General features: G+C 32.5%; 1 protein-coding gene across 1 annotated transcript; it reads right to left on the reverse strand.

Moving 5' to 3' along the window:
* Positions 1-7: 7 nt before the first annotated feature.
* On the reverse strand, positions 8-19052 carry LOC124937530 (small subunit processome component 20 homolog). Its single transcript, XM_047477806.1, has 31 exons — positions 18847-19052; positions 18600-18722; positions 17359-17516; positions 16388-16432; positions 16171-16249; positions 16020-16093; positions 15295-15401; positions 14110-14292; positions 12804-13022; positions 12494-12707; positions 12328-12402; positions 11898-12238; positions 11530-11722; positions 11163-11418; positions 10750-11083; positions 10368-10551; positions 10135-10275; positions 9727-9988; positions 9184-9618; positions 8000-8460; positions 7151-7287; positions 6858-7039; positions 6209-6562; positions 5671-5796; positions 5374-5439; positions 3491-5292; positions 3133-3412; positions 2460-2693; positions 1382-1876; positions 1130-1292; positions 8-466 (listed from the first exon to the last, which is right to left on the reverse strand). The coding sequence occupies exons 1-31, from the start codon at positions 18910-18912 to the stop codon at positions 210-212; spliced, it is 8046 nt and encodes a 2681-aa protein (XP_047333762.1). The 5' UTR covers positions 18913-19052; the 3' UTR covers positions 8-209.
* Between the last annotated feature and the right edge of the window lie 5456 nt (positions 19053-24508).

A 24508-nucleotide genomic window follows, 5' to 3' on the forward strand; every position in this document is an offset into this window, starting at 1 on the left:
TCTGCTGAAAACAAATTAAAATGCAGACTTTTAAATAAATATTATATACATGTACACACAAAATCAAAAACATTGAAAAAATGGTTGATTTAGTTAGTGTAAGCTATAAAGACAAAAAGGCTGAACAACTAATTTAAAATGATTATCCGGTCCCAAAATTGCAATCTGATGCGGGCGCAAGAGATTGTTTCTCACTTGTTATAATAGTATTAGCGCATCCATTGTGTCAACTTCAAACTCGTGACTTTTCTCTTCTTGTTGGCTTTACTTTTTGCTGCTAGTCTCAGCTTCCTCTTGGCATTTCGCATTGGATTAACAACCGCCATGAGTTTCTCTTCTCGTTTTCTCTTGTCCCTATTCTCCTTCAGATCCTTCCTGATTACGTTGTACACTTGTACAAAATTATGCATACCTAATGTATCTCTTATGCTTTCAAGGCTCTCTTGTGCCATCAGCTTAATCTCATCTGCGTAATACAAAAGACAGCAAATTAACACAAATATATTTATTTATACATCTAAAATCAATGATTGATCGTATATGTGGAATGACTCCCTTGCGATCAATTGTTTCGATGATCTCTTTGGATGTTCCATTTTTCCTATCCTTCACTTTTTGAGGTTTGTTAATACAAGCGTTACTATTTTAAAATAAAAATTATAACGATAGGAAATTTGAATCAGACACAATTGAATTTTGAAAATATTTTGGTCTTTTGTAAATTAAAGAATATATCTTTAGTAGTTACTTTTCTGTTACAATTATCAATGAAATATTGTGATGGAACCTATCAAGTTAGCTCAAGTGATAAAGGGTTTTACCTAAGAGACCAACAATGCTCTATTACCACTAACAATGCTCTGATTTAAATAGGGGTCATTCTAGCCTTCGTGGGGAATAAACACCGGTCCCAAGAAAAAAATACATATATTGTGGTTGTTTACAATTATTTTACTATCTGAAGTGACTTGCTTTTCTCTATCTAAAATTTTTGTTTCCAATAAATTGTTTTATGTAAGTTACTCTAAATACGCATTACAAGCAAGCTCATGCACCAACTAAAATAAATTTCTAATTAATTTAGGAACAGAGACAAAGCAGGCAGAAAAGTACATAAATTAAGACTTACCTTGTATAGCTCTGCCAGAAAATCCTTCACAAACTTTGTAAATGGGCAGAAGCAATTGATAGACATAACTCTGTTTCTCATGCTCAGTTGTGTCAGCTGAAACATTGTTTTGGCTAGTAATCTTCTTTGCAAGTAACGTAAAAATGTTGAAAACAATTTTCATCTGCAAACATTAGATATGTTTTGATCAATTCAAAAGTTTGTTACAAAGTAGAAATAAAAAACTGCAGACAAATTTTAGAAGATATATACCTGTATAGATTCCATCTGAATAGCAACATTTCCCATTCTCTTGAGCAAATAAACGACAAGTGGAGACTGATGATCGCCATTTTCTTGCATGTTATCACCAGAAATAATGGTAGCAAATTCTGTTCTTCCTTTTCCTGACTCGAGTAACTGAAAAGCTTTGAGAAAAATCTCATTCTCTTTAGTGTCAAAGTTCATGCTTTGTCTCTCTCCCATCAAAGAATGAATACCACAAATTGCAAAGACAGCATTTTGTGTAATCAAGCTACCAGTTGCATTGTCAATATTTTCAGACTTCAGATGACTACACAAAGAAGAAGCTACTAGAAACAGTTTACTTGGTGTTGTCAGAAAGTAAGTTCCAAAAGGCCTTTCATTATTTCCTCTGCTCGTCGCATCAGCTACAGAATTAAAGTATATGGCCACCAGACGGTTTGATATATTGCGCAACCACATATGTGGATGCCAAAGTAGCTCACAAATGATGTTCCATATATCCTGACAATTAAGTGGAGAAGAAAATTGAGACCTTAAATGTTCCTCAACAAAACAAAGTATATTTAACAAGACAACGAGGCTATGTTTGGTTCGGGCAGAATAGAAGTTAGAATTTCTATATGAATTGACATTGAATTACAATTCAAATTCCTATGTTTGGAGAATTTCTTAAGAGGTTTATTTGATCAACAAACTTAAGAAGAACATATAAACAAATTGTTAGAAGAATGGCCTTGACTTGAATTGAGTATATTGGAACTGGAATTCAGAGGTTATTAGAGTAGAATTGCACCTAAACAAATTATACACATTTAGTTCCATGAGAAATCTAATTCTGATTTCAATTCATCTTTTCAAGTCAAACAAATAATAGTTCAATTTTAACCAAACGTAGCCTAAAGGAAAAGAAGTAAACAAAATATTGATCCTAGAGGAAAGAGGAACCCTTCATGTATGAGCTTGATCGGTCAAGAAAATACAAATGCTAGAATATATCACATTAAAGAAAATTTCAGCAAGAGATTCAATAACCATACCACAATTCAAAATACCACTTAAATAAATTTGTAACTTTAGATTATACCTCAAGTTTACTTGCTAAGCACAAATCCTGGAACTGGTGAAGCATCTTCTCAAACATAATTAGGGAGTAATATGCCTCTTTCCACATGGGAATAGAGGCCTCATCAGAATTACCCAGGTCTTTGTTTTCACAAGCCTTCATAGAAGATTGCAAAATAACTTTCATCATTGACAAGATAGTGTCATTGTATCTTCCAAATCCTTTCTTCATCACCTCCACTAATAAACCTAATACCTGCATAGCATTTAGAAGGATATAAGGAAACAAATTCCATACTCCAAGACCAAATATGGACAAGTTTATACACTGTTAGAGACTGGATTCTAAATGGAGTAATTGATATCCCGTGAATATTAAAAATGAAAAACAAACTAACAAAATAAAACAAGACTTGTTTTTTTGAGACCAGGTTTCTTCTTTCCCACGAGGAGGATAGCACAAGATGTCACCGACATATGAGCCTCACTTAAATCAAGGTGTTCTTAGTGAGAATCGAACCTGAGACCTTAGCCTCTTAATTCAAGACTCTTACCAATTGAGCTACCCATGGGGGGATTAAAGAAGACTTATCATTAACTAAGAGGTTTAACAGGTGCTAATTAGGTCCTAAATGAAGTGATCAAACATGAATAGCCACAAGAACAGGACCCCCTGATTTTTGATATAATCATACCTGAGCAGCAGCACTCCACAACTGTTGCTTTTCGCCACTATACCAAGATAAACTGAATTCGAGGATGGAATCAAGTGCTCGTGAGCTGACATGTCCTATTAAAAGTTTTATAGCAGCACCAGTCATGGACCGGACTTTACTGTCATGATCATTGGCCAAACAGACAACTAAATGGACAAAAATCATATGGGAATGTTCATCTATTACATCCTTTGGAAATTTGACAATGATAGCATGGAGCAGTTCAAGAACAGCTTCTCTTCCTTCAGAATGTTCATACCTGCAATAACAATAACATTGTAAGGAAAATTGGCCATGTAAGAAAGAATGGAGGTTTTAACATTGATTCCTATCGCACCTCAGATTTGAAAGCAGGAAATCAAGATGTTGTTGCAAGCGTGTCTCAGAAAGATGATAGTCAAGTAAAAACTGCAAAAGGATTTGACTGCATTTCTTTCTGATCGGTTCAACTTGACTAGTTACCATGAGTTCTGCAACACATGTGACGACATCATATATCTCATGGACAACCAACTTTCGCCTAATAATCGCTTTTAAGAGTGAAAGAGCAACAAACGATGGATTTCTTTCAAGATCAACAAACACTGGAAATTGGATCAACATATGCAATTGATCCGTAGAAAGGGTAATACTGGTACTCTGCAGTAGGACTGTCAACAACTTCAGGCAAGATTCCGTTAGGGGACTGCTTGCATTTAATGAACCTTGAGCAATTACCAACAAAGACATCTTTATTTTATCAGCTTGTGATTCTATGGATGGTAAAGGCAAACTAAGTAATGGAACAAGACATCTAAGTGAAGAAGACATAACATCCTCGTATTTCGAATTTAAGCAATCAGAGAGCAATCGGACAAAAGGGTCCAACATTGCTAACAATTGTTCCTCCCTCCTATCTGCTTTGTTATTCTTCAAACGATTCTGAAGCATACGAAGAGCAAAAACAGTCACAAGATGAGAACATTGTCGACCAGCATCAATCAACCTTCCCTGTGTGATGACTCTTGGAGTGTTAATCTCATCTTCAGAGGCTTGGTTAGGTTTTACAACTGCGGTTGCATGTTTATGATTTTCGCTGTTAATTCCATCTTCAATAAGGCTATAAATAAATATAAACAGATCGGTCTGATTCACAGATGGATTGCTCTCAAAGCCAACAGCTATATTGCTCAGCATATTTTCCAATTTCACTTTCAATTTAGGTGTCATGTGCTTCTGCAGACGAGCTGTGATTGGTGAAAGCATCTTCAAGGCATGGGTTTTGAATGTGACATTTTGAGAAATAATCATTAGGGTTTCAAATGACTTTACCTTTCTTGTCTCTTTCATTTTTGATGCTATCTTGTCTACCTCTTTTTGCTCTGAAACATCTCCAAGAATGTCATTCACCGCCACAGAAAGAAGCTCCTCAAGACAATAATCCAATCTTCCAATAGTTGGAGTTGCAAGATGTTTTGACAAAAGAAAATGAAGAGTATACCCCAATACATGCAATTCATATCCTCGTCTTAAGATGGATTTAACCGTTTTCACAACAAAAAGCAAGTAATCCAGACCTAATTCTTTCAAACAGGCTGCTAAAGCAATCCTAGCTTCATCACGTATGCTTTCCAGCCGATGCTTAAGGAAGTTAGAAATGCGATGCATGATACTTGGAAGTTGCACCTCCAAGACATCAATAGGTAGCAATTTTAATAGTTTGAGCATGACAAGATTGGTGTTCACATCAACACTATCAGATCTCACCAGCTTTTGAATCTTTGGCAATATACTTTTTTGAAGACAAGAGTGTATTTCAGAAATATCAATAGATTTAGTTGAATAGGTTGCTTCGTCCATGCCTGGTTTTGATACATCCATAGCTGAAAAGTCAGCTTCTTGAACAATAGGACCTTCAGTAAAGTGGAAGTGGTCCAGAATGTAGCAAATAAGCCTAAAGAGAATTTTCTGCCTGTCAGGCCTCCTAACCAATTCTCGGAAGCATTTGTTCAGAAATGTGAAGTATGACTGCCATTTCATATTAACAGAAACAGATGCAAGAGCCTCCACACATGCATTTTTCAAGTGTTCTGCCTTTCCATCTTGAACATCAAATAGCATCGCAAAAAATAGAGGGATAAATATCTTACTCAACACAGCCTGAAACAGCAATGTAAGACGGTGTAAATAAAGAATTCCAAGTATGATTTCAAGCAAACAAAATAATGAAGGAAAAAATACCTCCGACAGATTGCCAGAGTCGGCAAAGTTCTTAAATTTTGTCAAAGCCCTTGCTCTCCTATGTCTCTGCAATAAGGATGTGTGGAATAGTATTTATCATAAGAATACATAACAAATTTCTGCAAGGGTGTCAGGAGATATAAAAGGAAGATATTATGAAATTTCAAAATTCTTTATTAGTCAAGATAGTAGAAATATTTTATATTCATTTCAATATAAAAGGGATTTTTTTATGAGAAGATAGTTCCTAGAGCAAGTTTAAAATGGAACCATGAGAAGCAAACATAAAAAGGGTACCTGTAAATGAAGAACATTTTTAAAAAAATCTTGCTCTGCATCTTCATTGCACAATGCCTTAAATGGTTCAAGAATATGCACAGTTGGAAGCTTCAATACCATTTCCCGCAACAAATCAAGCCATATCTGAAATCAGAAGATTGAGAACTATATAATCAGCAGAATTGAATAGTGGAATTAGCAGATAAACTCATCTTTACCGTAATGCCTGGAAATCCGAAAACGAACAAACTAAAATAAATTTACAAATACAAGAAAACCTAGTAAATGCTATTGTAAACTTTGACCAAGCTTCTGGAAAATATCATACACAGAACATAAATACCCTTGCTTGTTTGCTTAACTTTCACAAAGATATAATACCAGACAGCAATAAATATTCTTTACTGATTAATAGAAAATTTGAAGGATGAGAAGAAGCATCAAGACAAAGAGAACACCATAAGATCCTTGATTTCAAAATATAAAACCAAAAATATGGAACAAATGGCAAAAAACAGACAATAACTTTGTGGGAGAATAAATGACTGTTGAATACCTTTTGAACAGATGATTCTTTGGTCATTGCATCTCCCATATGTTTCAAGAGGAACTTGTTCACAATCTTGTGGATGCATGCTTCAGTCCAACACCCATCTAACTTTTTCACTCCAATAATTTCAGCAGAGAATTCAACAAATGAAAGCAATAAGCTATAAGCACTTTGCCTTAAAATTAATTCTTCAGATGACATATCATGCACAGCATGAGACAAAAAGATTAGAGCATGTTCCTCTCTGACAGTTTGAAAGAAGCCCGACCGAATATTCTCATAAGCACCGATTATTACATCATAGTCCAGACTGCCAACTTCAGTGGTAGACGTTGCATTCAGTTCATGGATAAGTTTTGCCTACATAGTCATAATCAAGAACTAAGGATTACAACTACAGTCTACATTAAACCGTCAAGAACTATCAATACAGAAATTAAGAGAAATTTGAGTTATGTTTTATTCATTAGGTCATGCCTTTAAATACATACTACCCATGGGATTCTAGAAGACTAGAACAGAATATTATCCTCAATAGCCATCCCAATTATATTTGGATTTATCCAATAAATCAAATACTAAATTTCTCTAATAAATCTGGATATTATTCTACAATCAAGTATAACACAAGTAGGTCAATAGAGAGGAACATTACCACGGGGATTACAGAGGAATCCCTTTCAGCAAGAACATCAAGAAGATCACAAATAGACAGCCGGACATCTTGACCAGAAGAAATGAGAAGTGAGGGAACAGAGGATAGAATGTCTCTTGTGCAATCATCATTCAAAATAGGTATAAGCTGTCTAATCACCTCCAGTGCTTCAATACATGCATCTATAAAAGAAAGGAAGAAAATAGGGAGATTTGTGAGTGTCTTCATGCAGAAACTTGATTGAATAAAGCTAAATGCAACAAAGTTCAACTCAAATACAACAGCAAACAAACCAGAATTTTTTATGCCCTTTGCAAGTAGCGGGAGCAGGATATCAACGAATTTCTTAGCTGCAGAAGGATCTTTGATGTACTTCAATAATGGCTTGAGAATCCTGAGCTCTCTTTCTCCAAGGGACTTCACCAATTTCCTAAGATGGGGACATCATTTTTGGTGTTAATTACATTTTGTCTTCATATTTTGTAATGCATCATAGTTGCATTCTACAAATAACATAGAAATAGGTATTTTATTTTTAAAATAACAGCTAAAATGTCACTAAATCTTTCTACAAAAATAACCTATTTCAACTGATTAAATGGATAACCACCTAACTCCACATTTTCCATTGAACCAAACAATAAAAAAACATGTAATTGATAAATTTATTTTTTTCTAAATGACAACAGGTCTGAATGAACTTTAATTAACAATTTAATCAAACCTTTAGGTACATCTGTATAAGAAAACCTTTATGACCCTTTTTAACTGGAGAGAGAGCATAAGAGTAACTATATTTGTTTTGACCCTTTTTAAGTGTAGGATGGCCCTTGCTCATGTAGGTACATCTGTATGCAAACAAAATATTGCTCTTAATGGGAACAAAATATTTATAACCATGTGCTTATTTTGGAAAGACTGCGCCAATGGACTTGAGGTATTCTAATCATGGTATTCCAACACAGCAATAACCTAACTGGGTATAAATTTGAGAGAACATATATAGATTATGGTAAGAGTTGACATCTTTGGAATAAAGTGGCATCTAACCTAGCTAATTGACATTAAATGAAGACACTAGACAGAGAAAAAAAACCCAAAAACAAACAAATCAAGATAAGCCCAGTAATTACTATTCCTACCTTGTGACAGTGCTGGACCTGAAAAGCCTGTGCAAACTGCAGACAAGCACATCAAGGTTAGGAAGTAGCACTCTCTTGATGGCGTCATCTCCTTCATCTAATTCATTATCCAGAGTCAAAAGGTTCTGCACAAACTTCAATACGCAAGAAACAATGGCTTCGGATGCTGTCTTGACATTTAGCATGGAGAAGATATCCGGAACAAGATTATTCTCCTTATGAAGCAAGTATACAAGCTTGTGGCTACTACTCATAGCAAGAAAACAAGAAAATAATGAACTGGGTTTCTCACTACTAGCACCCTCTAGCTTGAAACCATCAATCAAAGGCTTCACTGATGCAAAGAACATGTCCCAAAATCCACTGCCATAATCATGGTCTTCATATTTATTAAGGCTGAATGAAATTATTTTCAGACATAAAGTTCGAATGTCCTTCAGTTGCTTCACAGAGGTGCTAGTCTGCATGAAGTAAGAATTTCAGCATACATCAAAATACAGAAAAAAAAATGTCTTAAGAGTTCACTATGTACAACTCAATCTTTTGGTTAATCATTTAATGGAAGTATATCATTTGAAAGCCTTCAGCAAAAGCACAATGAGTATGAGATATCTCCTAGCTACTGGGAAAATTTTTAGTTGAGTGACTTTCCCTGCATGAGTTAATATTAACTTTTGGTTAAATTTATCTAGTTTGACGATTCCAGAGCTTGTTATGAATAGACATCACGACAACCTATAGAAACCAATAAAAAAGGAAACTAGAAAAGCATAATTATATTTTTATTTCATTATCCATATACTGAAATATATGCAGCAGTGTTAGCAACTTTTATAGAATCTTCATCGTTACCAATGAGTCGCACCAGAAATATATATTTCTGCAAATAAATCCTTTCTCAACTAAAAACTTTGTTTATCTATCCAAAGATATTCTCACTAATGTTAGTGTACTTGAATAGCTAAATAAAATCTAAATTTCCGTGCTGAAGAACAAAAGTTGACTCAAAGGAGAATAATCAGTTGGAGATTTATGGACTTTCTAAGCATCTGTTACTAGTGAAATCTAATATTCTTCCTCCAAATGCTATAATGTGAGAGTTATTTATTCTACCAGGAATTTGGCAAGTTCAATACAAGATATAACATTCTTTTTCAAAAATAAATTACAAGATATAACATTACCATGTCATAACCATCTGCTTCACTGATAGTCTCGTCTTCAGTTAATCTGCTGTTTTTCCAGCAGTCAATGCTTACTGTGCAGCTCCAGAGTATGCGGATGACAGAACCCATTAGCAGATCCAGATAAGGTTTGATATGCAGTTCATCAAAAACTCCAAGAATATCTTCAATGACATGCAAAAAGCCATTTCTTTTCTTCCAAGAAAGAGATAGTATATTTTTCTCAGTGAAATACTTTAAGATACTACACACATCAGCATTATGCATTAACCTTTCAGACGAATCCCAAGACCATTTGGAGATCTCCTCAAACCAAATTTCAGGGGATATGTTGAGCAATGGCTTTAATAGCAACGCAAAGAAACAAACAAGCTCATTGATGTCAACATGTGACAGGAATCCAAGAACTGCCTTCCGATGGTTCAGACTCTTATGCTGAAAAGAAAAACGAAGAACATCAGAGACATCATGATAGATCATGTGGAAGTGCACAAATAATCTGCAAAATTAATGAAGGTAATCGAGATCTAACAAAAACAGAACCTTTCTAGAGGCTAATGTCTTCAGCTTCCGTACTTTTGGCATTAAAATTTGAATAACCAAAGGAACGAGATAAGTTCTGTGATGATCTTCAATAAGCTTGGATTCTTTGGACAAGCTCCATGTTGTTAATTCCTCTCTTAGATTTTTTGAGCAGATTAATTTCTTTAGGTGTTGATCATAGGGAAGCAAGGAACTATCTTTCCAATTCAACAGGCAATCAAGAACCTTTATCTGTATCTCATAATCATTGTCATCAAGAAGCCTAAAAAGAAAGGGAAAAAAGGAAAATCACCTTTATATGTTAATTATCAAGAATATTTTGACAACCCTGCTTAATGACATGGTCAAAGATAAGGAGAAAATATACATTTCATGATCTGTAAGAATAAAATGTCCAATTTTACGAACCTATGTTGCATAATTTCTTTAAGAAAATGACCCTTATATAAGCACTTGGGATTCCGCATCAATGTAAACAGTTGCAACCACTCCTTAAGGTTACTTTTCCAATCTTTTCCTTTACATGCCTTTATGTTGAATGACCACACACTGCGAGTTTAGGAAAATATATGTTATAATACAAAGATAAAGGCAAATGTTCAATTCTTAATAGATCACAAGATCGATCTCATGGGACTCACCAGACAACATCATCACTGTTGTAGCCCAGAAACCTTAAGAACAGAGGGACCATTTGCCTTGACTTAGATTCAGTTAGAGATGGAATTTTTTGCAGGCATTGTATCAATGAGGAGAGAACCGACATCCAAGGAGTGCTACTGTCAGATGAAGGGGAAAGGAACAAATTGAAGCGCTCAACCAAATCTGTGAAATTACACCAAGTTCTGGTTAATAAGTAAACACAAATTTTATCAGTTCACTTTTAAGATTCAGCAAGACAATTTTGTAAATAGAGATAAAGAAACCAAAGAACGTGTAATATCAATGTAAGACCAATAGTGAGAACCTCATCTAAGAACCTGGAAGCCCTTACTAGAACAAGGTGCAGAAATAGAAACTTACCACTAGAAGTTGTTTCAGATTTGCCTTCATCAGGCGTGTCTTTTGATGCTAGACACATAGCTAAGCAGTGTTCCAGATATTTGACAAATTTATCCCATGTTGTTTGAATGTGCTTGCTAATTAGAACTGCAAGACACTTCAAAGCTGGATCCCATAAATACGTAAAGCGGTTGTGCAAGATGCCAATAATCGCGTATAAAGCAGATGAAATAAATGAGTCAGATATGTTTCCAGCAGCAAGTGCAGTCTCTATTCTTGAAATCAAAAGGTCAATTGTTCTACTGGAGCCTACTGAAAGAGGAGTTGTCTCTATGGACAAAAAGAGCTGGAGAACCTGTCATTTGGATGCTCAAAAATGATTGTCAGGAAAATGATCACATTAAACTAAAACAACAAACAAATCAAACACATACATTTACTCCATTGTTGGCAAAGAAAGTCTCGGATGATTCAGTTATCATTGTCTTGTCAACATGATGCTGATTCTTGGTAGAGACTTCACCACTAGAAGGGTCAATATGGCATAGTATCCTTAAAGTTGAAAGCCGGATTATTTTCTTGGGATGGCTCAAGTTCTCATTCAACTTGCAAAATAATTCCTCAGATTTGTTGATACCAAGTTCCACAGGCAATAATGCTTCATTGCTTCCATCTGCTTCCAGCGGAGGTCTTCACTTGTATAACAGGCAGCAGATAATAAGGAAAAGTTAATTCAGCAATACTTTTGACCATTCAAGACAAAATTGAAAGAATAGATAACATTTGAAAGTAACTAATTACCCATTTATAGAGTCCAGCATATCAGCTACACTATTCAGGATTTGTGGAGATAACTTGTGCCTTTCTACAATCTGTAAGAAATATCTCAAATCTCTATCTCTATTGTGGTTATCAACAAGCAGTTTGTTATAGGAACTTAAAGCAGCACCAATTAGGCCTTCCCATGTCTGACATTGAAAATCTGACGTGATTCCTGAACAAAATAACCATCAATACCAGCTTCAGATCACACCATATATCAGGAAGATGGTAACAATAATAAGAACTGAACTTTCATTATTACTGAAGATAGCATGATAAACACGGTAAAACCCAGTAGAGATTATCATAATTATATCAGAAAGAAGGAAATTAACAAGAAGTTTTACCAGATGCAGTCATAAGAAGTTGGTCAACTGCATCTACAAAATCCAATAACAAGGATGAATTGGATTGGATGTCTATCATATATGGGTAGCAGCTAATGACTGCCCAAAGCAAAGCCAGCTTAGAGCTCTGGAACTGATACTCCAGTTCACCACACACAATATCATTGATCGTCTGTATCCAGTATTGGACATTCTTCTGCAAGTATCTGGAGATCTTTGAAATGTCTTCTTTTGATGCTTCCTCTAAAAAGCTGGAGTGATGCACCTTAATTCTTTCACAGAAAATAACCAACAGAAGTATAACTTCTTCCTCATTGTCTTCTAAAAGCTCACTCAATGCACTGTAACCCAATTGGTAAAATTGAACTATGAGGAAATGGAAAAATGAAAATAAGTATCTAGTATAAACAATTTCATAGTTCAGGAGTACCTTATTATGTTGTGTTTGAAGGCATGTATAATACTTGGGTCCTTCAGAAGCAATTTATGAATAAATGCAAGCAAACTGAGAAGTCAAGTTAGATTACATCAGTCTATAAATGCAAAGGAAGACTAACCAGAGCTCAGACAAAAGCAAAGAGAAACAAACATAGCACCTTGAATTTCTCAATTTGAAAACAGGACTCCAATCATTTGATAGACTATAAATAATTTGCATGTTACTAGAAAGATGAAGCCCATCAAGTATGCACCGCATTAGCTGTAGCACTTCATTAACAACTTCAGGTTGATCGTCAGGTTTACATATTCCAGAAGGCATTATAAATTTCCGTATAAGCACCTCAATGAGTTGAAGGAAAGGTTTGAAATCTGTAATAAAAAAAAGTGAGTATAAATCTTCCCAAGAGTGAAATGCAAATTATATTAATCAATCCATGATTAAGAGTCACCATTGATCAATCTTACCTGAAAGTTTTTTCACATGCTCAATTTCAATTGTAGTAACAAGCAGGGACAACAATCTACTCAGATGCATTTGAGAACCATTGGTAACTGCTGTAACAGTAACAGACTCAGAAATGCCCTGGATCAAACAGTCCCACAGTAGATTCAACTCCTTTGGTTCAAGCTCCTGGCATAATCTTTGGAAAACAGTAGTGACAACCTCCATGACAGGATTGTTGTCTGTCAGGAAAAAAAAAGGCAAGTCACAAAAATAGAGCATTAGAATGAAAGAATTACAAAAGATCTAAAAAGAATCTAAGGAAAGCGCATTAAAAATATACCATTTTCTAGAATAATAAGATAACAATTTCTAGGATTAATTATCCTTGACATTAAATATTAGGATAATCCCAATATTTTAATTTAACTATGATATACTTCAACAATAAGAAATAAACCAGACAATGCATATCCACAAAAGCAACTAAAGTTTGAACAAGATCATTCTCAAATCTCTTTATAGCAATTTAAGGAGTTTTGGTTTGTTTCGTAAAATATAAATATTTCTCTTCCTATAAAACTATCCATGCACCATAGATTTTTACTATAATGATGTGGTTCTTTGAAAAGCAAGGAGACTACTAATGTTGTTCACATTAGTGTCAACTTATGTTCAATAAATTAAGCATAAGAATCGATAAAGATTATATTTAACTATCAGTGTTCTCTCCATAGAAATGCTGGCAGTCCTTGTATTGTAAATTCACTACTAGACCATCAAATGTACTCAAGAAATTTTCAGGAATCCCAAATGTTTTCTCGACAAAAATACATAAAAAAACCATAGATAACCAATGCCACATTTATGTTGAAATAGAAGCAACAAATCCAGATAATGGCCAAACCTCATGTTGAAAGGGTGAACTTTTCATTATAGATAAATTTGTGTGAACGCGAGAAGAATTCAATTAGTTCAAAACGAATTTCCAAGATAATAAATATAAAGTTTCCAAGAAATGACCTCCAAAGATAGTATAATGGACCAACAAAATTATAATAGACAAGCTTGTTGCCCCAATGCAATCAATACTACTAGCCCAAAATCAAATTTAAATTAACCCAGCATAGTCATCTAAAGGAAGAATATCATGAGAACAGGCATAACTCATGGGACAGTATACAAAGCAGAATAAGTGATTCTGCAAGGATGATTAGGAACAGACAGATCCTAAAGGAGTCAGAACCATTTAATATGAGAGGCTTGTAACGTAGATGGTTTTTAACAAATTCCAACCTGTATATTACAATGCTCACAATCTCATCTTACCTTGAACAGCGTTGTCTCCAATGCCCAGTATTGATTTATCCATCAATAACCGCAGCACCTGCCCTGCTCTTGAATGCAACTTTGATGAAGTTCCTCTCATGGCATACCATAATAAAGCACTGGATCCAGATTTTCTGAACTCCACAGGTTTCTTAGTAACTTCAAGCATGATTCTTTTTATGCCTGAGATAATCCCATAATAAACATACAGCAAAATTGACTCAGGAAGAATCATATTATATGACATACAGTTCAGCATCTATTTCCTGGCTACAAACATGAATTTAAAGAGCAACTTACTAATGTAAAATCAAGGAGTCCTTTTGGAAGAGAAAAATAGATAATTTACTTCAATTAAAAAGATGTGATATAGGAAAATTCTCAAAACTATTATGCTTCACTATTTGAACATAAAAGTTAAGAAATAACATGCAAGGAAAAAAAAGTTACAAAAAATATGAAAAAAAAAGACTTGGTCTAGTAGTCAGACATGTCTAATATGAGAGGTCAAAGGTTCCAACCTTAAGATTAAAAAATTGCAAAGAAAAGAAAGAAACAATAAAAAAAAAACATGTTCTTTCCTATTTTTTTCCATGGCAAACCTTTTATTGCTAACATCCCTTCATGTGTAGACTGAAAAATGAAGAACACATGCCTCAAATTGATCCAAACTACATAAATCAATGAGAGACACATCCCCACGTAACCGACAACTAGCAAAAAATTGATAGGCTGTAGAAGGGTTATGTGGGGAAGGTCGGAGAATTTTTCATACTGATGGGACAATTAGATTCCCTTCCCTACTCACTCTCTTGCCAGTTAGCTGTTATATCTCAACTTTTATGACATATTGCTAGCTTCACATCAACATGTATCCAACATATATTACTGGATGAGGTCACATAATCCATAAACTAATGACCTCAACAAGCTAATAGAAGTTATCATTTATACTCCCAAAAACAATATTAACAAATACTTAGAAGAAGGTTCTGGCAGGTAAGCAAAACATGAAGCAATAAAGAAGCTGATGAAAAGAAAGAAACATAACCATCAGGGTTTGATTAAACAACTCGAGAACTATATACAAGCTCCCAATATAGTTAGAACATATCACAAGCTAATAGAAGTTAGACAATTTAACTTCGTGAAGTATTTCTATATAACTAAGAGTGAAGGGATTACCTTTAATGAGCTGCTCAACAGGGGAATTCCGTAGCAAGAATGACACAGATTCTGCCATGAACTCTTGTACATATTCCTTGGAGTAGTACCTCAATTTAACTGTAATCCTGTGAATTAAAAAAAAATACAAAAGGATATCACAATAAGCATATACGTCATCCAATTATCTCCATGCACCTGCAAAGAGGTCTAAGTTGACTCGAACACTCCCACATTCAAAGACCCTCAAGCGAACAAGAGAAGAAAATCAGAAGCACTCTGAATGAAATTGCATACTTATTATCAGATGTGAGCGCAAGCCGTCTAAAAAGGGAATTACAGAGAATAAGTGCCAAATAGTCATGTCACAAGGCCTCCAAAAAGGATTTTGCTAGTTACACAGTTAACCAACAAATATGAAGACGCTTTACAACAAAAATGTCGTGAATAAATTAGACGAGTTGCACCAGCAATCACAAGCCGCGTTCACACAGACAAGCCGTATCACTTTATTCAGTATAATTCATTATACATGCCTATTCAACTAATTAATAACACCTAATTCTTATATCTCTTAGCATATTATATCCTGAAAACTTTGATGGGATTCTTGATTATTGAAAGCAAATTATATTTTTTGGGATAATAAAAAGAAAACCCAGAATTCTTGTGAGTTTATTCAGACTTTCATGGATGTAGAATTATCAAAAGAGAGGGGAAAAAAGGCAAAGGAAAGATAACCCAACCTGACAATAGACACAATATCTCGTGTGAGATATTTTTGCAAATACATCATAATGCATGACCATGAAGTAAATATCTGCAGGACAAAGTAGCAGTTTTAGAACGTCATACTCAAGAAAGATAACAAAGAATTGTTAATATCATTGCTTAAACCTGATCAATAATTTCTGGCTCCCTGTCAGCTCCACTTTTTAGAAGACTCACTAAAGAACAAGCTAGTTTCTGAAGAAATCTGTCAAAGATTCATAATCATGAAACAGGATTATTTAGTTCATTAATAAGTAGATAAACAGAATCCATGAAACAAGAAAACAGAACAGAAACACCTTATGAGTTTGAAAATTAAACAAATGCAAGGGAAAAAACTCACGGCAAGAAGTCCTCCAGGAGATCTCTAGCCAAGGCTGCAATCAGCCTGTTGAGGAAAAGCACAGTTTAATTTGTAAGAAACATCGTAAGAAGGATAGAGAAAGGAAATCACACGTCACATTTTAAGAGGAGCTATCCTTGAAATTGTGATAACCTAATAAAAACAAGAAGGATGAGATTGGGGACTTGCATGCATAGGGCTTCTGATAAATAGGGGAAACATATACTACAGATTCACCCCAACCAATTAAGAGAAATTTAAACAAATAGTGGTATATGACTTGAAGACCAACATAAAGTAGGTTGGATCATTTGTGAACTATTTATCCTCATGAAAAAATTAGCTCGAGATTAGTTATACCATGAATATGATCCTAATCTTCTCACCAAAGAACAAGATAATTCCAAGTGTGAGAAGAACATGATTGGTGAGCACTACTCAACAATAAAAAGGGAAGTGGTCTAGTTGAATTATCCTTAATGGAAAATCCTGAAGAAGGAGATACCCAACAAGGGTTGGAGTGGATTAACAAAATCGCAAAGGAGACCAAAAAGGTCAAAATCCATACAGGAAAATACTTTACATGGAATCCAATGGACGTTATAATGAATGCTTCTTTTTGGTTTGCAATGGTCTTAATAAAGTGGTGCCCACTTTTGTGGAAAAATCTGGAGATGCAAAGATTTTGTTTGGGTTGTTCTTTCTTTATGGTTTTTTCAGTGATCATGACCTCCATCTAACCTGATGTTGAGGTCTATTTCATATTTTCTTCCCCTACCCTTTCTGAAACAATGTTTGTATTGCAAGAAATCGCTTTAGCGACGTAACAATTCTGAAACCCCTATTTAATTTACGCATAATATAAAAATATGACATAAAATTCACGCATGATATTAAAATCCTTAAATACATCCATCTTCAAAGGAATGCATTCAGCCTCTGAAACATCAAAACTCTTTGCAACAGCCTACCTCAATATGGGTTCAAGTGACAGTCTCGCATTTATTTGCAATCTTGAGAGTAGTTTTGTACAAATCAGCTCCTTATGCAGTATTATTTGGGGTAGAGTTTGCACAAACGGCATACTTTCTTCATAAAAAGATATGAAATCTTCAGCAGTGTTCAGTTCCTGGACATCAAAATGATGAATAAGCATTAAACTAAATATCCCAGAAACTAATACACAAAGTTTTAGTGCGAGACTAATGCAAATGTCCAGTGGATGGAGAGATTGGCAATGAACATAATGACTACATCAAATGGAAAGAAACAATGCACAATATGAAATAAAAGAGTACAGTCAAAAATATTGAGCTAAAATACAGGTATAATAAACATATTAATCAATGAGAAGAAATAAAACAACCACTAGGTGTAGCATGTTGGCGTTAAGCATAAACTTTATAGGAAAAAATTATTTGAAGGGAAAATGCTTGAGTTCCTATAAGTATTAGCATTATCATGGTATATTTCATCCAGAACTCCACAAATGCAAAGTGGTCTTTGATACTTTAAAACATCCAGTATTTATTATCATGCCAAATAAGTATTTGGCACTTCAAAAATATCTCAATCAAATTAATGAGCTCATTGCTTCAGTACCCTTATTGCACTCTATATTGCCTGAAGCCAGTGGGATTATACCAGATACAATGTCCCAAGAAAATGGGCTAGCAATTTATATCGAGCCATGAGTTAATTTTGGAGATAACTTCTGTGACATGATGCTAAAAGATCATGACAGCTGACCGTCTGTACAAATTCCTACCACATTGAGAGGATCAAAGAATACATTTGACTAGAAGATCAAATCAAATATATGACATGTGAAGAAAAGCCTGAAAGCTTGTGTCAATAATGGAATAAAGGACCCAGAAGAAGTCCGTTACTAAACAGTCAACTACAAAACTGATGGCCTCAACCTAGGCAATGGATGGACTATGGAAAATACACTGAAGACTTCAAGTAATCCTGCAAAGCTTATTATGAAAAGTTTCAACCTAGATGATCAAGCTCTAGTAAGAAAGACATTTAGAAATAAATCATTCACTTCCCTTTCAATACATAGTTTAATCTTTGGGTCAGTACTTGAAATCATACAAACCCAACAAACTAAGCAGTTACATAATGTTATGAGGAACTCTCCGAACACACCACAACTAAATTTTCAGGAACAATAAAAAGAAAATTATTGAAAGAGAAACAAACATACCCTCCATTCAACAAGGCAATCCCTGAAAAAAGATGACCCTTCAGAGGGCTCTATCTTAACAGGAACAAGACTCCGGTAAACGTCAATTTCAACTTCTTCTATTTGTTGGGTGAAAGTTTTGAACTGAAGAAAACAAAAAAAAAACACTTCACTTGTAAAGCAACAAAATTGAGGTGAATTCTTGTCAATGTATCATAATCCAAGAACTAACGGAACAACATATCAAGTACTAGGAAAGAGAACTTACAACAAAGCGCTTTCGACCCGTCTCATCGAGAGACTTCACAGCTCGAGCGTCCGACGCCGTCGCCATTGAAATTTGTCTAGTTTCTTCCCTTGTAAGTTGTAAGATCTTCTAAACAAGGGCAGAATTCAAATAGATATATTAGAGGGAGAGAGGAGAGCGCCTTCACCGAACGGAGCTCCGGTCGGTTAAAGCAGCCTCCTTTAGGTTTTAGAACCCTAAAATTTTAAGAGGTTTATGAACTAGACAAATTTTAGGGAAGGAGGGTTTAAGTTTTAACTAGCCTGACCTAAAATAATAATAATAATAAACATCTTTCGGGGCTTATTTAAATAAGCTTTGTTTATTTATGGGTTATGAAAAGAAAATTAAATAAAAATACTTTAAAATATATTAAGAAAATATAATATTTAAAAATGTATAAAATATGTATATTAATGTTTTGACTAACATGATGGAAAAAGTAATATTTAAAAATAATGAATGCATTATTATATATATATACTGGTTAGAATCGATTTGATAAAAATTATGAATAAATCTAGTCTCCAATGTGTATGTTCATTTTCAAATATTAACTAGTTTATTGCAAGTAATATTAAAAAAATCAATATAATTATAGCTATTCACGGTGGTATGTGATGTTAGTTTATTTTCTATTATCTCCTATATTTTATCAAAACTATTTATAATATATATATATATATATTATTAACAAAATCTTAATGTTTTTATTAAAAATATTTAGTCATATATTTACAAATTATTTTAATTTAAATTTTAAATATTATTTTATTTAATATAATACAATATTTTAAGCAAATTGTTTCTCTTACTCTCTCTATGGCTCGGTCACACTTTTCACTCACCCCCAAAATTATATATTTATTTCTACCACTTTTATATTTTTTTTTATTTTTTTTATTTTATTTATTTAAATTAATTTTACTTTTTTAATTTAATTATTTAATTTAATTAATTATTTTTTAATATTTTTTATTTTTTTATTTAATATTATTTATATTTGTTTGATTTTCAAATATTTATTTTTGTTTTCCGAAATCTTTTTTATTTTAAAAAATATATGAATTCATTCGTTTTACATTAAATGTTATTTGTTATAATTATTTTAGTTATAAATAACTATAAATGAAAGTATTAATAAAGAACTTTAAAAAAATTATTAAATCTATTTTGGCAAGATAATCTGATTAGTCTTGAGAATTTGAAGTCTATTCAAATTTAAATTTTGAATCCTTTAAAATATTCTTTTCATTTTAATAATATAAATTTAGATATAAATGATTAATATATTATAATAATTAAAATAATATATTAAAGAGGAGATAAAAAATTATATATATATATATAATATATATTTAATATTAAAGGAAAAAACAAATATTAATAATATAATACTGTTAAATATTTAAAAGAATTGTGTCTATAAAAATGGAAAGTAGGGTCTAGATTGTCTTACCTTATCCTAGAGCAAGCCGAACCTAAATTATCAAAATCAAATTTGCTTTTTGGTTGACAACTCACTAAATAATAAATATGTTTTTGTTCGAAGAATGCTTTTAACATAATTAATAACCACAATTTATGTTCATTTTCAGATAGTTAGTCATTTGAGAATGATGTTACTAGTGGAGAGAGCATCTCCAACAATAATCAATCGCGATTATACACCCGAATTTACCACAGACCAGGTTAGTTATTATCGTTTTTTATGCATATTTCTTGAAAAAATTAATATCAATTAGAAAAAAAAAAAACTAATATCAATCAATGGAACTAATTGAGTTCTTACATTATTATTTTATATAGATATTTGAAAGTAGAGAATATATGATAAATTGAGTGAAAACAGCTGGTTTGGAAAATGATATTGTGGTAGTGATTAAAAATTCTGCTAATTTAAAAGGCGGCAAGTTTTCAAAGTGTCATTTTAATGTGTGAAAGAGAGAAAAATAGAAACGGCCAAAATATTTTGTTGATGGGCAATTCGTAAAAAGAAATACAGGGACAAAAAAATGTGAATGCCCATTCGAGTTGCGAGATATACCAATACCTCCAGAAGGTGTGATGTGGTGTTTAAGGGTTGTATGTGGTTTCCATAACCATCAGTTATCATAATCTATGTATGGTCATGAGTACCCGTCTAGGTTAAAACCAATGGAGCGACAGTTTGTGAATTTTTTCATTACGCACTGTTTTTCTATGGCATGTCACATCCTCTATATTTGGCACATAAACCAGTGCGTAGTGCGTAATGAAAAATGAAGGTTTGTCGCTTCATTGGTTTTAACCTAGACACAGGTACTCATGACTATACATAGATTCTACTCATTGATGGTTATGGAAATTACATACAACTCTTAAACACCAACCACATCACACCTTTAAGAGGTATTGGTATAACTCGCAGCTCGAATGGGAATTCACATTTTTTGTCCCTGTATTCCTTTTAACGGATTGTCCATCAACAGAATACCGTGGCGGTTTCTATTTTCCTCCTCTTTCACACATTAAATGACACTTTGGCAACTTGCAGCCTTTTAAATTAGAAGAATTTTTAATCACTACAACAATACCATTTTCCAAACTAGCTGTCTTTGCCTAATTTATCATATCTTCGCTACTCTCAATTTATCATATCTTCGCTACTTTCAAATATCTATATAAAATAGTATATAAAATAGTAGTGTAAGAACTCAATTAGTTTCATAATAGTTTTTTCTAATTGATATTAATTTTTTTCAAAATAAATAAGAAATATGCATAAAACAACGATAATAACTAACCTGGTCTGTGGTAAAATCGGGTGTATAATTATTGTTGGAGATGCTCTTCCCACTAGGAACATCGTTCTCAAATGACCAACTATCTGAAAATGAACAGTTATCCATTATTAGGGCTACAAATGAGCCGAGCCCAAGCTTGTTGGAGCTCGAGCTCGACTCGATTAAGTATTTATTAGCTCGACTCGAACGAGCTTATAAATTTGAGCTCGAGTTCGACTCGACTATATTACCCAAAAGCTCGACTCTAAAGCTTGAACCAAAATTGAATTATATATAATAAATTAAATTTTTTTATAATTTTTAATATTATATATATTATATACTTTTATTATATATAATATATTAATTTTTTTTTTTTATCTTTTTTAATATTATATACAATATACTCATTATTACATTTTAGTATTTATTTTTATTATATATATTATATTAATATATATTTTTTATCTTTTTAATATTATATATAACATATTAGTTATTAAATCCTTAATATTTATTTTTATTATATATAATATATTAGTTATTATATCCCTAATATTTATTTTTATTATATATAATATATTAATCTTTATTTATCTCTTTCATTATTATTTATAACATACTTTTATTATATATATAATATATTAACATTTTTTTTTATCATATAATATATATTGTTTGTGACTTTTTTTTTATCTTCAATCAATTGAAAATCAGTGTTTTTTTATATTTATTCAACTCTATCTATATAAACATAATATATAAACATAATGACATAAGTTTCCCCTAATACATGAAGAAATTATCTAAAAGCAAAAACAAGTTAAAACAAATTTAATTACTAATTATGAATTAATGAGACGTGAAGATTGAAGAAAGAAGAAGAAAAAGAAATTGTGAAAACTGAATAAGAAGTATATAAAAACTAAATAAGAAGAGATTGATTGAAGAACAATAATAACTAAATAATAAGATGAATAAGTAAAGAAGAAGAGATCAAAGTTATTGAAGAAGAAAAAGAATAGTAATTGATGAAGAGTAACCTTAAGAAGAAGAGTAACTGATGAAGAAGAAGAATAGTAATTGATGAAAAAGATGAAAGGTAACCTTAAGAAGAAGAGTAACTGATGAAGAAGATGAAGAGTAACACTGATGATGAAGAGTGACGAAGAAGATGAAGAGTAACGAATGAAGAAGAAGAGATGAAGAGTGACCGTAAAATATGATGAATGAACTATATATTAGAAATTAGGGTTTTAGTTTAGGGGTTATGGGCCTTCGTATTGGGCTTTGAAGAGAGAGGGAAATAAAAAAAAAAATATTGTGTAAAATTTAATATTAAATAAATAAAAAATATTTAATTATTTTGAGGCTCGAAAAAGCTCGACAAGCCATCGAGCAAGCTTTATATGAGCTCGAGTTCAACTCGAATAATAAACGAGCCGGCTCGAGCTCGACTCGAACTCGGTCAAAGTGAAGCTCAAGTCGAGTTTTGATCGAGTAGTTTGCGAGCGGCTCACGAGCGACTTGACTCATTTACAACCCTATTCATTATATTAAAAGCATATTTCATTCTTCGGTGAGTTATCAACAAAAATAGATTTGTTATTTAGTGAGTTGCCAACAAAAGCAGATTTGATTTTGATAATTCAGGGTTGGCCTTAAGGTAGGGTGCGTTAGGGTAAGATAACTTATGCAGTTGCATAGGGCCCTCACTTTTATAGGATCCCTTACTTTTTTAATATTTAACAGTATTATATTATTAATCTTAAAATTTAAATTTGCATATGGCCTCAAATTTTAAGTACTGCCTAATCAAATCACATTAGTATCTTGCCAAAATAGATTTAATAAAAAAACATTTTTTTTAGTTCTTTATTAATATATTTATTTATCGTTATTTATAACTAAAAAAATTATAACAAATAAGATTTAACGCAAAACTAATGAATTCATATTTTTTTTAAATAAAAAAAAATAAGAAAACAAAAAAAATATTCGAAAACCGATATAAAGAATATTAAATAAATACAATAAAAAATATTAAAAAATAATTAATTAAATTTAATGAATAAGAAAAATATAATAATTAAATTAAATAAGTAAAGTTAATTTAAAATAAATAAAGTAAATAAAATAAGAAATGTAAGTATATAAAAGTGGTAGGGATAAATATGTAATTTTGGGGATGAGTGAGAAGAAGGATCGAGAGTGGGGATGTCAAAGATAGGAGAGAAGCAATTTGCTTATATTCAATGTAACTAGAAATGTATTCATAAATTATTTATCGATTTTTCAATAGACTTAGTTTTAGTTCTAACTCTAACCCCCAGTCCCCCAAGCCCCCAAGCGTTGACCAATTATTAAAAAAACAACACAAAATGAGTGGTTTAAAATATTAAGTAGATAAGTGAAACAAAACTATTTTATAAACATCAATGAGAAACAAATTAAATGATCACTAAGACACTAAATTATAAAATAAAAAATATATATATAATGAATCCAAAGATCCTAAGAGTATTAAATCGTTATATAAAATTGATTAACGTGGCTTTTGGGAGTAAACACAAGTCATTTCTCATTTAACTTGTATAAAATTGATTATGCAATTTTTGGATTAAACTTGGGGATCAATATAAGTCTTTTTCTATCTCTTATATAAAATTAATTAATGTAATTTTTGAAGTAAACTTAGCTATCAACATCTTTTCCCATCTAACTCATATAAAATTTATTAATGTGACTTTTGGTGAAGCTTGGGAGAATATAATATATGATTAACTATTTAAAATGTTTGATTGATATTAATAGTTATTTAGATGTTTAACTTGTGGGTATTTGGAGAAATGTAGGCAAGGTGGGCCTTGAGATAAGGA

The sequence above is a fragment of the Impatiens glandulifera genome, chromosome 5 (assembly GCF_907164915.1).
Source record: "Impatiens glandulifera chromosome 5, dImpGla2.1, whole genome shotgun sequence".
NCBI classification, from domain to species: domain Eukaryota; kingdom Viridiplantae; phylum Streptophyta; class Magnoliopsida; order Ericales; family Balsaminaceae; genus Impatiens; species Impatiens glandulifera.

Bases quoted from the DNA above. Each gene is read 5' to 3' on its own strand.
- LOC124937530 (XM_047477806.1), bottom strand. From the start codon at position 18,912: ATGGCGACGGCGTCGGACGCTCGAGCTGTGAAGTCTCTCGATGAGACG. The intron at 16,250-16,387 runs GTGAGTTTTTTC...AATCTTTGACAG, and splicing joins CTCCTGGAGGACTTCTTGCC to ATTTCTTCAGAAACTAGCTT. The intron at 13,023-14,109 runs GTAAGATGAGAT...TTTTCCTGACAG, and splicing joins TGGAGACAACGCTGTTCAAG to ACAACAATCCTGTCATGGAG.